The 19,119-nt window shown below is 41.8% G+C and overlaps 1 protein-coding gene across 2 annotated transcripts in view; it reads left to right on the plus strand.

Moving 5' to 3' along the window:
• ptprn2 (protein tyrosine phosphatase receptor type N2) overlaps positions 1 to 19,119 on the plus strand; it is a 219,173-nt gene that overhangs the window by 179,148 nt on the left and 20,906 nt on the right. For both annotated transcript variants that reach the window (XR_009205012.1, XM_058395448.1), the window contains exons 14-16: positions 2,390 to 2,587; positions 15,127 to 15,274; positions 15,910 to 15,983. Coding sequence is in view for 1 of the 2 variants with exons in the window: in XM_058395448.1 (XP_058251431.1) it covers positions 2,390 to 2,587; positions 15,127 to 15,274; positions 15,910 to 15,983 (420 nt within the window). In the remaining variant the exon portion in view is untranslated. The remainder of the gene's footprint in view (positions 1 to 2,389; positions 2,588 to 15,126; positions 15,275 to 15,909; positions 15,984 to 19,119) is intronic.

Genomic DNA, 19,119 nt, shown 5'->3' on the forward strand with positions numbered 1-19,119 from the left:
GGGGAGTCCCTGCCGTGACTGACTGTAGGCTCGGGTCAGAATTAGCTGTCGTGTCATCAAGTTCTTCTTCACCCACATCTGTATTCTTACATCCTTTAATTATGACATATTGATTTTTTTTTTTTTTGCATGTGCCGTACGAATCGATGGCGTCCGTTCCTTCAGGGTCCGGCTGGGATTTAGGAGGAAATAAGATGGAGTGTGGAGAGAGAGAACGATGGAGGCGGAGTTATGTGGGGTTTCCTCAGAGATGACAGACTGTGCTCAGTCAAACACACGTGCGGTTACACAAACACTATGCAGCACACACACACACACACACAGAGGGACAATTGGGGACATCATCACACCCTTTTCATGTTTCTGGACATTATGGGGACTTGTTTGTAGGGACCATAAAACACATTCAGAATTCCACAAATGCATTGCGTTTAATTTTTTTTTATTCAATAAGAACAATAACAGAAATTCATGTCCGCAGCAGTGGCATCCTGAGAACACAAATTAACACACACACACACACACACACTTTTATTTGTAGGTGCATTTATGCCTAATGGGGACCTGAAGTAATGCAATGGTTCTGACACACACTTTTCCTGTTTCAGGACATTACGAGGACTTGTTCTACGCATGCACTGCAATTATATTATTATCATATTGAAAAAAATGCTTGAGTTAAAGCTACATCATCACACACTTTTCATGTTTCAGGACATTACGGGGACTTGTTTTTAGGCACCATCAGACACATACAGTACAGAATTCCACAAATGCATTGTATTCCTTTTTTTTTTTTTTTCTTAAATAAGAAGAGTAACAGAAACTCATCTCTTCAGCAGTGGCATCTTGAGAACACAAATTAACACACACAAACACAAGCAAACACCTTTTATTTGTAGGTACATTTATGCCTAATGGGAACCTGAAGAAATGCAATATTCCTTAAACACACGTTTATAGTGACTTGTAACACACCTGCACTGCAAGTCCTCACATCAGAATCAGTTCCTTTTCTTGAAACATGTGTTTTCTGAACCTTTTCATCTAAATGACTCAAAAAGAAATAAAAAGAATCGATGGATTTTCTAAATCTCAGCACCGGTTTTGTCTCAGTGGCTTCATGAGATCATGAAAGACGTACAGTAACACATCAAGACTTTGTAGTTTGGAATGCACTTTGTGTTATGACACACTTGTGTCTAATGGGGACCTGCACTATGTTAAACATTTTCAGGTGGTAGAAGCTTTTGAGGACCTGGTATTAATGACGGTGATTATTTTCCTATAGCAGCTTGATTATGATGTTTATATAACATTAATGGAAGGAGTCTCCAGTTTCAGAGCCATGTAACAGGTTTAGGTTTAGTTTTTTTGCTAATGAGCCACACTTATTATTATTATTATTATTATTATTATTATTATTATTATTATTATTATTATCTTCAAGAGAGAGATAAAAAGAAGGTCTGGTGAGGGAAAGGACATTTATAGCTGCTAAAACATAAATGACCATTGTCCATTCTTAGTTATATGTCATGGTGCAGAATGTCCGTGAAACACATTAGTTCCTGTCTGACTGACAGCCACTTCCTGTCCAGTTGCTCAGCACTTCCTGACCAATCAGAATCCAGAGTGTATTGATTAGTCATGATGTGAGATAGGTGTCAGGTGGATGTGGTGAAGGACTCTGGGATTTACTGCGTCCTCCAACTCAGCTTAAAGAGACATATCATTTACTCAACAACCTGTCTGTCTGTCTCTCTGTCTCACTTTCTTTCTGTCTCTCTCTTTCTGTTTCTCTCTCTCTGTCTCTCACTCTTAGTCTATCTATCTATCTATCTATCTATCTATCTATCTATCTATCTATCTCTCTCTTTTTGTCTGTCACTCTTTGTCTCTCTTTAACTCTTTTGCTCTCCCTCTCTTTCTCTCTCATTTTCTTTCTGTGTCTCTCTCTTTCTGTCTGTCTGTCTATCTCTCTCTCTTTCTCTCTCTCTCTCTCTCTCTCTCTCTCATTGTTTCTGTGTTTGTCTTTTCTGTCTGTCACTGTTTCTGTCTCTTTCTCTCACACTCCCTACCTGTCTTCCTCTCTGCCTTTGTCTGTCCCTTTTTGTCTTTGTCTCTCTCTTTATCCATCTTTCTTTCTCTTCTTCTCTGTCCCTCTCTCCATCCTTACCTCTGTTTGACTTTTTCTCTCTCACTCTTTTATCTTTTATCTTTCCCTCTGGATCCTTCCCTCTGTTTCTCTCTCTCTCTCTCTCTCTCTCTCTCTCCCCCTCTCTTTGAGTTTATGTGTGTGTGTTAAAGAGAGAGAGATAGAAAGAAAGATATTGAATATTCCCACTGAGTAGCTGATCGTCCTCTTTCTCTTCCTCTTCCTGATCAGGATCTATGTCGTCAGCGCATGGCAGAGCGCAGCTCGGATGTTTTCCATCATGCCACACACACGTCACGCATCAACAGCGTGTCATCACAGTTCAGTGACGGAGCGACTCAGAGTCCATCAGCACGCAGCAGCACATCGTCATGGAGCGAAGAACCTGCACAGAGCAACATGGACATCTCTACAGGACACATGATCCTGGTACACACACACACACACACACAGCAACATGGACATGTCTACAGGACACATGATCCTGGTACACACACACACACAGCAACATGGACATCTCTACAGGACACATGATCCTGGTACACACACACACACACACACACACAGCAACATGGACATCTCTACAGGACACATGATCCTGGTACACACACACACACACACACACACAGCAACATGGACATCTCTACAGGACACATGATCCTGGTACACACACACACACACACACACAGCAACATCGACATCTCTACAGGACACATGATCCTGGTACACACACACACACACACAGCAACATGGACATCTCTACAGGACACATGATCCTGGTACACACACACACACACACACACACACAGCAACATGGACATCTCTACAGGACACATGATCCTGGTACACACACACACACACAGCAACATGGACATCTCTACAGGACACATGATCCTGGTACACACACACACACACACAGCAACATGGACATCTCTACAGGACACATGATCCTGGTACACACACACACACACACAGAAACATGAACATCTCTACAGGACACATGATCCTGGTACACACACACACACACAACACCAACATGGACATCTCTACAGGACACATGATCCTGGTACACACACACACACAGCAACATGGACATCTCTACAGGACACATGATCCTGGTACACACACACACACACAGCAACATGGACATCTCTACAGGACACATGATCCTGGTACACACACACACACACACACACACACAGCAACATGGACATCTCTACAGGACACATGATCCTGGTACACACACACACACACACACACCAACATGGACATCTCTACAGGACACACGATCCTGGTACACACACACACACACACACACACACACACAGCAACATGGACATCTCTACAGGACACATGATCCTGGTACACACACACACACACACACACAGCAACATGGACATCTCTACAGGACACATGATCCTGGTACACACACACACACACACACACACACAGCAACATGGACATCTCTACAGGACACATGATCCTGGTACACACACACACACAACACCAACATGGACATCTCTACAGGACACATGATCCTGGTACACACACACACACACAGCAACATGGACATCTCTACAGGACACATGATCCTGGTACACACACACACACACACACACACAGCAACATGGACATCTCTACAGGACACATGATCCTGGTACACACACACACACACACAACACCAACATGGACATCTCTACAGGACACATGATCCTGGTACACACACACACACACACACACACAACACCAACATGGACATCTCTACAGGACACATGATCCTGGTACACACACATACACACACACACACACACACACACAGCAACATGGACATCTCTACAGGACACATGATCCTGGTACACACACACACACACACACACAGCAACATGGACATCTCTACAGGACACATGATCCTGGTACACACACACACACACACACACACAGCAACATGGACATCTCTACAGGACACATGATCCTGGTACACACACACACACACACACACACACAGCAACATGGACATCTCTACAGGACACATGATCCTGGTACACACACACACACACACACACACACAGCAACATGGACATCTCTACAGGACACATGATCCTGGTACACACACACACACACACACACACAGCAACATGGACATCTCTACAGGACACATGATCCTGGTACACACACACACACACACACACACACACAGCAACATGGACATCTCTACAGGACACATGATCCTGGTACACACACACACACACACACACACACACAGCAACATGGACATCTCTACAGGACACATGATCCTGGTACACACACACACACACACACACACACAGCAACATGGACATCTCTACAGGACACATGATCCTGGTACACACACACACACACACACACACACACAACACCAACATGGACATCTCTACAGGACACATGATCCTGGTACACACACACACACACACACAGCAACATGGACATCTCTACAGGACACATGATCCTGGTACACACACACACACACACACACACAGCAACATGGACATCTCTACAGGACACATGATCCTGGTACACACACACACACACCAACATGGACATCTCTACAGGACACATGATCCTGGTACACACACACACACACACACACACACACAGCAACATGGACATCTCTACAGGACACATGATCCTGGTACACACACACACACACACACACACACACAGCAACATGGACATCTCTACAGGACACATGATCCTGGTATACACACCCACACACACACACACACAGCAACATGGACATCTCTACAGGACACATGATCCTGGTACACACACACACACACACAGCAACATCGACATCTTCACAGGGCACATGATCCAGGACTCACACACACACACACACACACCAACATGGACATCTTTACAGGACACACAATCCTGGTACACACACACACACACACACACAGCAACATGGACATCTCTACAGGACACATGATCCTGGTACACACATACACACACACACACACAGCAACATGGACATCTCTACAGGACACATGATCCTGGTACACACACACACACACACACACACACCAGCATAGACATCTTTACAGGACACATGATCTAGGACTCACACACAAACAACAACAACATAAACATCTCTGCAGGACACATGATTTTGACACACACACACACACACACTTCACTCATAGGTTTTGTGCTGCTTTGCTTAGCTTAGAAGCCTGAGGGGCCAAAGTCATCCATCTCCTTCTCTCTCTCTCTCTCTCTCTCTCTCTCTCTCTCTCTCTCTCACACACACACACACACACGCACACACACACACAATGGATAACTTTAATTCTGGCCTTCTAACTTGTGTTTTATTAATGTGGCAGCTCAGACTGATCACAGCCGGCTAGCGTAGCATTCATTAGCCTGAGAGGAATCCATCATCCAGCGCTGCTACAGAATCCATTAGTGCTGTGTGTGTGTGGGTGTGTGTGTGTGTGTGTTGTTCACAACATGCGTCTGTACAAACATTTTCACACATGTAGCATGGCTCTCTCTCTCTCTCTCTCTCCCTCACACACACACACACACACCACAGTTAGAGAAGTAGTACTGGTTTAATGGTAACTGTAACTGGTTTCTGTTCATTCCCTGTGTTCTTAATGTCTGGAATGTCAATTTTTATTGGTTTGTTGTAGTTTGTATTGGTTTCAATGGTTTATTCTGGTTTGTCATGGTTTGTACTGGTTTGCTATGGTGTGTAATAATTTTAATGGTTAAATCTGGTCTGTTGGGGCTTGTAATAGTTTTAGTGATTTATACCAGTTTGCCATGGTGTGTAATAATTTGTGTTTTATATTGGTTTGTTATAATTTGTAATGGTTTATACTGGTTTGTTATAATTTGTAATGGTTTATACTGGTTTGTTAGGGTTTGTAATGGTTTATACTGGTTTGTTATGGTTTGTTAGGGTTTGTAATGGCTTATACTGGTTTGGTAGGGTTTGTAATGGTTTATGCTGGTTTGTTAGGGTTTGTAATGGCTTATACTGGTTTGTTAGGGTTTGTAATGATTTATACTGGTTTGTTAGGGTTTGTAATGGTTTATACTGGTTTATTATGGTTTGGTAGGGTTTGTAATGGTTTATGCTGGTTTGTTAGGGTTTGTAATGGCTTATACTGGTTTGTTAGGGTTTGTAATGATTTATATTGGTTTGTTAGGGTTTGTAATGGCTTATACTGGTTTGTTAGGGTTTGTAATGATTTATACTGGTTTGTTAGGGTTTGTAATGGTTTATACTGGTTTGTTAGGGTTTGTAATGGTTTATACTGGTTTGTTAGGGTTTGTAATGGTTTATACTGGTTTGTTATGGTTTGGTAGCGTTTGTAATGGTTTATGCTGGTTTGTTAGACTAGTTTGGAGTCTCTGATGATGGTTTTGTTGTGGTTTTTTAATGGATCTAATTGACCACCTTACAGTTCCTGGGTTCCAGAGCTCGGGTTTCTGCCTGTGTGGAGAATTCCCATGTTCTCCTCATGTCCATGTGGATTTCCTCCAGGTTCTCCAGGGTTCCTCCTGTCATATTCCTCTCAGTGATCATGCTGAATTGGTCCTATGTGTGAATCAGTGGTGTTCCATCCAGGCCGAATTCCCATTTCACAGCAATATTCCCAGAACAGGATCAGGACTCTACCCAGGATAAATCTTTAACTTAAGTTCAATGATCACCGTGTATTTCGTTCAGTCTTACCCTGAACACTGTGGATGTTTGGAGGCTTGCATTAGGAGATTAGGAGAGCTTCCATTAGAAGTGACATGAGAAAAGAGCCTCATTGTACGTACGAGGTGTTGATGTTAATATCATAGCCTCTGTGTTGCTTTCTAGCCGAATGAAGTCATAAGAAGCCTGACGAGCTCCACACCTCCGGAGATCTGTCAGAGCTTACAATGCCGAGCGATCATCTCTTGTCCTGGTTCACAGCTTTAAAGCTGAGAGAAGAGAAAAGCAGAGCGCTCTGCAGTCTGTGTGAATCTGGGTGGAATTTCAATCGCCTTTTCAGATTGACAGCTTCGTTTTTTGTTGTTGTTTTGTTGTTGTTTTTTCTCACTGCGGTCATGAGACGTAACCGTTACCGCTGCAGAACTTGTTTATGACTTCGTATCTCGAGTGATGTCATGTGATGAATCCATACAAGATCACATGACACTGACCGGGTCTGAGGTCCAGCACCAGAGGAACTGGTTATGCCTTTGAATTTCTCCTGGCTTTTTTTCACTGGACATGTGAAGGTGCAGTCTTACAGACTGTGTTGAATTTTGTAAGAACTCATCATGGCTCTGAGAGACAAGGTGCTGCTCCAATAACTCATATCCATCACAGGCAGCTCCTCAGTAGGTACTTGACCAGGCTGTCCAGTGTTAGCTAGCTGGTTTCATCTTATAGATTGTAGGCAAACTGTGTAGGTTTTTTAAAACAATGTAAATTAAACCTGTTAGATAACTAGCGAGTGTTAAGCTCCACCCCATCCTACTTAAGTGTTAAACTCCACCCCATCCTAGTTAAGTGTTAAGCTCCACCCCATCCTACTTAAGTGTTAATCCCCACTCCATCTTAAGCCCTTTTACTTACCCTAGTTATATGTGTTAAGCTCCACCCCATCCTATTTAAGTGTTAAGCCCCACCCTGTCTTAGTTAAGTGTCAAGCCCCACTTCTCATACCATTTAAGGGTTAAGCCCCGCTCCTTGTTTTAGTTAAGTATCAAGATCCGCCCCATCCTAGTTAAGTGTTAAGCCCCCTCCTTGTACTATTTAAGTCTTTGGTTCTGCCCCTCGTACTATTTAAGTGTTAAGACCTGCCTCTGTAACTCTGTAACTCCACAGTATACCAAGCCAGAGAAAAGTAATCCCAGGGTTGCTGACATCATCGTTTATCATGGTGATGCTTGTGTGTGTATACAGTCATGTGTACACCAGAGTCTCGATCTATGAGCTGATCAATCAGTAATGAGCCTCAATGCCGCTTTCGTTGTTGTATTTATCACCAAACAGCTAATAGAGGTCTGAGGACGACACTGGAGGAGGAAAAAAAGCTTTTGATTAAAGTACTGAAGCTCCTCACTATCTGATTAAATCATAAATTTACTTTGCTAATAGAGTTTGATGTTCTCCAGACAGCTTCTGTAAAACCTCAGGGTTCTGTGAGGTCTAGCTAGAGACAATATTTACATTCCTTTACTTTATGTTTAATCATGTTATAATGATGGAGCTCTTGATGTGAGCTGTTAGTTCTGTTTAGGATAAATTGAGGGGATTTTACAATACAATACAATACAATACAATACAATACAATACAATACAATACAATACAATACAATAAAATAAAATAAAATAAAATAAAATAAAATAAAATAAAATAAAATAAAATAAAATAAAATAAAATAAAATAAAATAAAATAAAATAAAATAAAATAAAATAAGTCAGGTTTAAGATAATAAAAGATTAGGGTGTAATTAAAATAAATAAAGAAACTTTTATTTATTTATTTTAATTTTATACCTTGAAACAGGTATACTTCAGGGAATATTGGGGTGTTGGAGTGTTAACACATCCACTGGAGTGCAGTGTTAAAGGATTTGCATTAGTAATAAACCTAAAAATCTAAATCAACATTGAAATATTTGAAAGGACATGAAGCTGATTTAATCTTTCTTCCTGTCTTCCACACACTCCATCATTAATCACCTGAACACTTCTATTCCACATTCATTTACTGCTAATAATAGTCTCATGAATAGTTAATCCTTTCTTTTTTCCCTTTTCTGCTTCTTGGGTTTCGTTGATCATGTGATCGATCGTACAAACCTGCATTCATGTGTTTTGTTTTCTTTCTCTGCTGAACTTCAGGAAATAACCAACAGACCATTATGGTGATGAAGGCATTCATTTTAGCTAAGTTCCACCCCTCATCCTAGATCAATGTAAAGCCCCACCCCTCGCCCTAGTTAAGTATTAAGCCCTGCTCCTTCTCCAAGTTTTGTGCTAAGCCCCACTCCTTGTACTATTTAAGTGTTAAGTCCGGCCTCTCAATTTAGTTATGTGTTAAACTCCGCCTCTTATCCTAGTTAAGTGTTAAGCCTTGTCCCTCATTATAGTTTATTGTAAAGCCACACCCCTCTAAGTAAGTGTTAAGCCTCTCCCCTCATCCTAGTTATGTGTTAAGTCTCGTTCCTTATACTAGTTAAGTATTAAGCCACGTCCCTCATCCTAATTAAGTGTTAAGCTCCGACCCTTCTCCTAGTTAAGTGTTAAGCCCCGTCCCTCCTCCTAGTTAAGTGTTAAGCCCTACTCCTCAAATGATTTAAGTGGTAAGACTCGCTTACCAAACTATTTAATTGTTAAGCCCTGCCCCTCATTTTAATTTAGTGTTATGCCCTGTCCCTCAACCTAGTTACTTTTTAACCCACGCCCCTTGTCCTACTTAAGTATTAAACTCCACCGATCATCCTAGTTAAGTGTTAAGCTCCACCTATCATCCTAGTTAAGTGTTAAGCCCCACCTATCATCCTAGTTAAGTGTTAAGCCCCACCTATCATCCACGTTAAGTGTTAAGCTTACTTAACCATAACAGTTGAGTTTCCTGAAATCGAGCATCAGACTGAACGAGCTTCATGTTTTAATTGCATTATTCAGGTGTTTGTCTAAACAACAAAGAACAACTTTAGTGACATAAACAATCTTCACTCGGACATGTCTCTTTTTTTCTCCATCCATGCTGTCTGAGTGAGTTGAATACTGGGTAATTTGCGTGGCTGTGGAGATGGTGGTGGTGGTGGTTAATGAGTCCTCACAGGGATGAGAGCACTCTGAGTGCTGCTGCTGTCGTTCCAGGAGGAGAATGGCAGTGATGGAGGAGCTAAAGCTTTCACAGCTCTGTTTTTTGTCATGTTTTCTTTGGAGTAAAAACTCTTCAGGCTTGAGAAATGATGACTGACACAGTAGAGCAATTAACATCAAAACAAAATTCCTGAGTCGCACATTTATTTATTTATTTATTTTTTTTTGAGATAAGTTGAAAAATCTTGCAGCATCAAAGATCTGGCTTTTCCACACCACATCAACTTTCTGGAGAATGATGAAATCTGCTGCACTGATGAGAGGCTCCAAGTTAGAGACAGATGAACTGCAGAGCAGCCGCATGTTACACAACTGACTCGGAAGCTCAGATACTCTTTTTAACCTTTCAAACCCATTTATTTATTTATTTTTCTTTACATTTAATTTTTGTCTAAATATTTCTATTTTATTCATATATATATATATATATATGAATATGACACCACAGATTCTATTAGAATTTGCTTTAACACATTTTTTGGAACTCATCTATTTGCAGAGAAACGCTGATTTTCTGTTCAAAAACTCATAGTAAATAAATCTTTCATAGCTTCAGTGTTCAGCAGTGGGGAAAAATAAAATAAAATAAAATAAAAATACATGTAAATTATATTAATTAAATTAAAACAGGAAAATAAAATAAAAATAAAATAAAAACAGTAAAATAAGAGTTTTGTTATTTTCTGCAGATTAGATGTGTCACTGTTCAGTTTTCAAGGGAGACGTTAGTATTAAGAAAAACAAAACAAAACAAAACAAAACAAATTACTAAAAAAAATACTGAAAATTGTTTCTTTACTGAAAAATTAATCTAAATCAAAAAATGAAAAATATGAAAATACCAAAAAATACTTATATTTAATACTTAAATTCCATAAAGATTAAGTGATCTTATTTGTCATGTTCACAGAGATATAAAACATAAACTACATTTACAAAAAATATATATTATTGATTCTTATATAAATATGTGCAATTCTAGGCTCATTTATATAATCAGAAAAAAACAAAATCAGATCATCAGACAATCACAAGCTTGAACACCAATCAGAGAGATCCAACAGAGCAAACCCTGAGTGGGTGGGGCTTACTCTCTAGCACTAACCCAATCGTTGGAGTCTGTGAGCCTCATGTATGTGGAAGAGGGCAGAGTGTGTTACATAAGTGATGAAAAAATGATTTTTTTATCTTGCTTGGTAGTGGAATTGAATGAGAGCTGGCTGGTGGGCGGAGACTCTAAACACATTGACCCCGCCCTGCTTAACATAGCAGTAACCTGAATCTGTGATATTTTTTTCAATCCAATTATCCGTCGCTCGTGTTTTTGTGCGAATCTGTACCCGGGTCGATCCACAGCGATGACCCTTTTGTTCCACGGTGAAGCCAAGCTCCATTTTTTTCATCTTACTGCCTTAATCTCATTAAGGCTCTTCTCGGCTTTGTTAATCAAAGTCATTTCTCACCCACTAAATAATGAATACTACACGGACCGTAATGGCCTCGATTAAGTTCCCTGTCTCGTCCAACATAAGCTCATAAGACATGACATGACTGAAGCTCCATGCTGGAGAGAGAGCAAGAGGAAGGACCGACTTTCACATGGATTCACGAGATTCGTATGTATAAAGCCGTGGAGCGACATCATGGCCTCGTAGGATAAAGGGTTTAAATGGAACTGTCCATCAATGTAATGTCTCAGAGAAAGAAAACACACAGAGGAAATCATTTCTCCTCGGGTATTATAAGACTCCACATAGTATGTGCTACGTGACATAAAAAGAATTTCAACACTGAAATTCTTGATGAAATTCTTAAAGCTCAGGATGAGGGGTGGAGTTTTCCTCCAACCGATTAGCACTGATCTCAAACAATGAATTTTAAAAAATAGAATTTTATTACATTTGCTTGAAAACAAACACAAACTCCATGTCTAACCCCAACACTATATTCACTGTGTATTATTTGGGTAAAAATATTCAAAGAAATCTTTAATATTGGATTAAAAGAATTAAAAATTTGTGTATTTGACCTCATGAGCATTCATTCATCAGAATTTCAGCTAAGGAACGTTATGACTGGTTAAAAAACAAGATGAGGGGCGGAGTTAAAAAACTGAATGGTATTAATTAAACTTTAAATTGTTTAATTTTATATATACATACAACCAAAAAGGTACAAATATTACCTCAGCACTTTAACCTGAACCGGTGGAACTTTCCGGGAAATTCATTCTGATGTTTTTCTTATGAAGTTATTTCCAGAAAATTTCTAGTAAATAGGTCATAGGTGATAAAAAAGATTCTTTATGAAGGCGATATTTAAGTAATTAAATGCTGTTTTAGGAAATTAATCAACATGGCCATGGTGTGATGAAGCGGAGTTGTTTATTTGATGGTTTAGAATAAAGAAGTGATTCTATTGTGGCAGCCATGTTGTCTTTGTTTACACTTTTTTATTTTAAGTATTGTTTACGATGTGTCACGTCATGTGTTCCGAGGATATCTAATTGTAACGATGCATTACAGCGCCACCATCAGGCTGAGGTGGATCCTGTCACAATCCAGAGTGAGCTGGATACTGAGCCTTTCTGCCAAATATGGTCTTTCCTGTCTGTGATGTTTGCACCAGATGTGTTTAAAAAAAGTACTTGGACCCCTAATGATTTATTAAAGCGCATTTCTCTATTCAGCATCTGTCTGTCCCTGGAGCTGCAGAATAAACAGATTAATAAAACAAATACTTCAGGCAGCTGTGATCCAGCTTACCTCTGAGCTCCACTGCTCTTTCTTTTTCTTTTCTTTTCTTTTCTGCTCTATCTTTTTTGCCTCTTCTTTCTGTCGTTCTACAATCGTACCTCCATCCATCCATCCATCCATCTATCTGAACGCGAGCACAAAGCAGCTCCACTTGTCAATCTCAGACACTAATCCCAAATATGCAGCACAAAAGAACAGACTGAGAGTGAATGATAGAAAGAGAGAGAGAGAGAGAGAGAGAGAGAGAGAGAAAGAGAGAGAGAGGTGGGTTGGTCCCTGGCAATCACATACGCAATTAAGAATGCTGAAAGAGCCCAACTTCAATCAGCGCTTTTCTCCACTCTCACACATGGCGATAAGATTGTCTGAGCTTAAGCCTTCTTTCCTGGGTAGCTGAATCCAATAGAGACAAAAGAACAGAGTGGAGGGAGGGACAGAGCGAAAGAATGGTGAGAGAGAGAGAGAGAGAGAGAGAGAGAGAGAGAGAGAGAGAGAGAGAGAGAGAGAGAGAGAGAGAGAGAGAGAGAGAGAGAGAGAGAATCTCTCATTGAAACAGTTTAGAGAACCTGCCTCTTGGATGCTACTTCATTTCTGGTGACCTGACTGAAGATTCTAAACATTACTGTGTGTGTGTGAGTGAATGCTGCCTCTATGTGTGTCTGTCTCAGAGAAGTAGGTGTGGTTTATGTGTGTGTCAGTGGAGGAGGCGTGGCCTCTGTGTGAGTGTCAGTCTCAGTGAAGGAGTCATGGCCTCTGTGTGTCAGTCTCAGAGAAGTAGGTGTGGCCTCTGTGTGTGTGTCAGTCTCACTGAAGGAAGCGTGTCCTCTGTGTGTGTGTCAGTCTCAGTGAAGAAGGCGTGGCCTCTGTGTGTGTGTCAGTCTCAGTGAAGGAGGAGTGGCTTCTGTGTGTCAGTCTCAGAGAAGTGGGCGTGGCTTGTGTGTGTGTGTGTGTCAGTGAAAGAGGTGTGGCCTCTTTATATGTCAGTCTCAATGAAGGAGGCGTGGCTTGTGTGTGTGTGTGTGTGTGTCAGTCTCAGAGAAGTAGGCATGGGCTCTGTGTGTGTCAGTCTCACTGAAGGAGGCATGGCCTCTGTGTGTGTGTGTCAGTCTCAGTGAAGGAGGCGTGGCCTCTGTGTGTGTGTCAGTCTCAGTGAAGAAGGCGTGGCCTCTGTGTGTGTGTCAGTCTCAGTGAAGAAGGCGTGGCCTCAGTGTGTGTGTCAGTCTCAATGAAGGAGGCGTGGCCTGTGTGTGTGTGTCAGTCTCACTGAAGGAGGCATGGCCTCTGTGTGTGTGTCAGTCTCAGTGAAGAAGGCGTGGCCTCTGTGTGTGTATCAGTCTTAGTGAAGAAGGCGTGGCCTCTGTGTGTGTCAGTCTCACTGAAGGAGCCATGGCCTCTGCGTGTGTGTCAGTCTCAGTGAAGAAGGCGTGGCCTCTGTGTGTGTGTCAGTCTTAGTGAAGAAGGTGTGGCCTCTGTGTGTGTGTCAGTCTCACTGAAGGAGCCATGGCCTCTGTGTGTGTGTCAGTCTCAGTGAAGAAGGCGTGGCCTCAGTGTGTGTATCAGTCTTAGTGAAGAAGGCGTGGCCTCTGTGTGTGTCAGTCTCACTGAAGGAGCCATGGCCTCTGTGTGTGTGTCAGTCTCAGTGAAGAAGGCGTGGCCTCTGTGTGTGTGTCAGTCTCACTGAAGAAGGCGTGGCCTCTGTGTGTGTCAGTCTCACTGAAGGAGGCATGGCCTCTGTGTGTGTGTCAGTCTCACTGAAGGAGGCATGGCCTCTGTGTGTGTGTCAGTCTTAGTGAAGAAGGCGTGGCCTCAGTGTGTGTGTCAGTCTTAGTGAAGAAGGCGTGGCCTCTGTGTGTGTCAGTCTCACTGAAGAAGGCGTGGCCTCTGTGTGTGTGTCAGTCTTAGTGAAGAAGGCGTGGCCTCTGTGTGTGTCAGTCTCACTGAAGGAGGCATGGCCTCTGTGTGTGTGTCAGTCTCAGTGAAGAAGGCGTGGCCTCAGTGTGTGTGTCAGTCTCAATGAAGGAGGCGTGGCCTGTGTGTGTGTGTCAGTCTCAGTGAAGAAGGCGTGGCCTCTGTGTGTGTCAGTCTCACTGAAGAAGGTGTGGCCTCAGTGTGTGTGTCAGTCTTAGTGAAGAAGGCTGATAAGGTAACTGTAAACAGATATAAAGTATGACCTGTACATCTGGCTGTGCTACCAGAGCAATAAACCATTTTGAGGCTGGAACAGGAAAAACAATCAACTTCAGAGTGTTACAATTTTCCTATAGACTCCTATAGTCTCTGTCAAATGATCTAACTCACGTTTTCTTCCTCCTCTTCCTCTTCCTGTTCCTGAGTGCAGGCGTACATGGAGGATCATCTGCAGAATCAGGATCGTTTAGAGAAGGAGTGGGAAGCCCTGTGCAGTTATCAGGCCGAGCCGGCCACATGTTCTTCGGCTCAGGATAAAAACAACACCAAGAAGAACCGACCCAACGGCGTGCTCACGTGTGAGTGTCTCAAATCCTTCACAACACCTTCACGCTGCATGCTACACACACACACACACGTGACATAAAGACATACAGCTAGACAAGTACACATTAAACACACTAAACATTGAAATATAGATGAAAATGTTATTTTGTGTAATAACATGTAATATATGTGTTATAAGTATGTTATAAATGTTAGACAAATAGAAGGCAGATTGTTTTTTTGTTTTTTTTACACTACAGCCTAAATAAATAAACACAATATCTGGACCACATAAAGTCCTCACTTTTTATATAGAAATTTATAAATAAGTGAGAATGTTATTTTCTAATATGTAAGATCATGTATAATACAGAGAGCTATTGTATGTAAACATTAATTACACAATTTGTTTCTGACTAATAATCATATTTCCTTATAATAAATTCATAATTATTGTTTTGTCATTTGCTTGTTTGTTTGTTTTGTGTGATCTGTACAAACTTGCATCACTCCGGGTTGCCAGTTTATTCATACGAAGACATATGCTCTAGAAACAGCTGTTAAAATGCACTTTGCGTAATAACATGTAATAGGTTTGTTATAAGCATGTTATAAATTTTATATTAGACAAATAGAAGGCTGATTTATTTTTCCTCCTCTTTCGCAGATGATCACTCGAGAGTGATGCTGAAGGCGGAGAATAACCAGAGCGGATCGGACTACATCAACGCTAGCCTCATTGTGAGTACTTCAGTACACAGTACTTCCTTCTTGCATGGCTGTGGAACTCTAACACGATATTGAAATCACGCTTAAAATTAAAAATACGTTTAAAAAATGTGTAAAATGCCACAAATACAACATAGATGTTAGAATATGAAACTAGTTTATACCACAAAGCTATTGAATTCTGGATTCTGATTGGTCAGTGAAGGAGGCGTGGCCTCTGTGTGTGTCACTCACATTGAAGAAGGCATGGCTTATGTGTGTGTCAGTGAAAGAGGTGTGGCCTTTGTGTGTCAGTCACAGTAAAGGAGGTGTGGCCTCTATGTGTGTCTATCTCAGAGAAGTGGGCGTGGCTTAAGTGTGTGTCAGGGGAAAGAGGCATGGCCTCTGTGTGTGTCAGTCTCAGTGAAGGAGGCGTGGCCTCTGTGTGTGTGTTAGACTCAGTGAAGGAGGCGTGGCCTGTGTGTGTCAGTGAAGGAGGTGTGGCCTCTGTGTGTGTCAGTGAAGGGGGCATGGCCTGTGTGTGTGTCAGTGTCAGTGAAGGGAGCATGGCCTCTGTGTGTGTCAGTGTCAGTGAAGGAGGCGTGGCCTCTGTGTGTGTGAGTCTCAGTGAAGGAGGTGTGGCTATGTGTGTCAGTCTAAGTGGAGGAGGCGTGGCCTCTATGTGTGTGTCAGTCCTGGTTGTTGTTTGATTTAGCTGTATCTAAGCATCAGTTTGTTAATCCAGCACTTAGATGAGATTTTATTTATTAAAACAAAGTTAAACATCCGTCTCAAGCAATGAACAGAACACAGGACACAGGGTTAATGCTGAAGTCAATCTGTGCTCCTGCTCTCTCCATCACCCCGGACCCCCTCGAAGGGAAAACAAAAGAAAGTGAGGGGTTTTCTCTTCCCTTCAGAGCACAGGGGGCCTCGTAATTACATCCCGGCAGGAACCTGACATGAAAACCGCCATAATTACATCTGTCAAACGCTGCTGCCTGCTGCCTCGTTAGCAGCGTCGCAGCAGAACGACCTCGAAATGAGTCATCTGTGACATTTTTCCCCTTTTTCAACCCTCCTGTCTTTAGTTAAGTGGCTGCTCAAGGTTGAAGGTTTTGGCCTTTTCACACACTTTACACACACACACACACACACACACACTTACTTCACCATCACACATGAACACACACACTTTGTCTCATCCGTGAAGAGAAACCGGTAGCATCATAAAAGGGATCTCTTGCTGCCGTTGTCATGGTAATGACAAAAGGGGGTGGAGTCTCGTGAGGAGGAGCAGGGATTGTTTATGATTGTTTCTAGGATTTCTAGCAAAGGGTGAGTTTGAACATTGAATGAATGTTATCTATCCCAGCTTTTTTTTTATTTAGAATTCATACTAACATGAAAGCAGTTTAAAGCTAAACACAGGACTAGGGAGTAAACAATCAATCACTAAGTATTCCGTCCAATAGTCAGTCCATTACTTCCTTCAATATGTCCATGTGGGAAACTTCCTCATATTCATCCTCAGTCCTTCCTCAGTCGAAAAATCCAGACAGGGTCCATCCCCAGTCCCAATCATTTGACCAATCCTGCTCACATACATCTGTTTATCAGATTTTCTAATAAACTTAGTCTGTATTATTTCCTGAAAACCATGCAGTGATTTACACTGAAGTGTTTTGGATCAGGATTTAATGAGGAAGATGAGGGACCATCCTTCATGGTGCTCTTACACTAATAAGCACCGTCTTTAGTGCCTTTAGTTTGACTCACATGGCCTCATGAGTTTGTAGGAACTTAAACAAGCCTATATGTGAAGTTTGTAGTGATTTACATGTATGGCACTATTCTGACATATGAGCAGTTGAGGGTTAAGGGCCTTGCTCAAGGGCCCAGAAGTTGGTGATCCTGAGATTTGAACCTATCTCGCACAGTGGTGTAGCAGAGTTTGTTCTGAATTATGAAAATTCTCCTAGGGATTTCCTTTGAGTAATCCAGTTTCCTCCCTCCTTACTAAAATATATCAGTAGGTGGACTGGTGGAATTTTAATTGACCCCTTGGTGTATTGTTCTGGACTGTTGTACCAGGGTGAATTCTATTCTATTCTATTCCACCATGACCACAACCAGGATGAAGCACAATCCCATCTCCGTTGTATTCAGTACTCTCCTGAGCTTTTGGAATGTTTTTCCACTTATCCTATCCACGTTGGTTTTGCTTTGAATTCTTCATTTGGTTACCTGACATCTCTGAAGACATGAGGTGGATTTGCCAAGCTGCATTGCACCTAGAAGTTTTGCTGCTCAGTGACTGGAGTCCCATCCAGTATGTATTCCTGCCTCGCTTCCAGGGTTTCCAGGAGAGATTCTGGATTTACTGCATAGCAAACCAGTATAAAACTCTTACTGGAGATATCAGTGGAATAAATAGCTATCACTTGATGTTTAGTAGATTCAGACTACCAGCTCATCCCAGGTCCTAATTTTGACTTGGATACTCTTGATGGATTTCATGAGAAGGTAGATGAATAAACATAATTAGCATCTTGCTAAGGAATCTGTTGAGAGCTCAAGTACTCTTCTGAGAGATCTGGCTACTTCCCATGTCATACCATGTCATAAGCCAGTAGGTGGAATATGAAAGGTGAAAAGGAGTTAAGTGGCATCTCATCCATGGTGTAGTCCAACCTCCTTCCCAATGTTTCCAGTGTTCTCAGGAGATGTGGAGGACTCATTGCACCCCTGACCAGGATTAAAGGTCTTCCTGCAAGAAAGAATCCAACAAAAGCACTCTTGCTTTGGGATCACTTCGCTTTGAGCGCTTTAACAGTTTGTTTTGCCCTCGAGACCGACTATGAAACCTCCATAAAAGCCGGGTGCCAGGGATCAGAGAGGATTTGATCTGCTTTAATAAGGAATCTAAGTTTGCCTCCTCATTTTGGCAAAACTAAAGGGTGGCAGTTTCCTGGCAATTATCCATAGACTTTCCTCCATCTATCAGTTTTGCACTTGTCATATTTGACAGACAGACTGCAGCCTTATTTGCGTCAGTATTTCTGTCTGTCCTCGTCGTGAAGTCTCCTGGCGCGGCCCAGAGTGCCTCAGTGCAGTTATTGTCGAGCTGGCACTTCACTGATCCACTTCTCAGCTTGGAGTAATTAGA

This window comes from Hemibagrus wyckioides, linkage group LG07, assembly GCF_019097595.1.
Source record: "Hemibagrus wyckioides isolate EC202008001 linkage group LG07, SWU_Hwy_1.0, whole genome shotgun sequence".
Taxonomy (NCBI): domain Eukaryota; kingdom Metazoa; phylum Chordata; class Actinopteri; order Siluriformes; family Bagridae; genus Hemibagrus; species Hemibagrus wyckioides.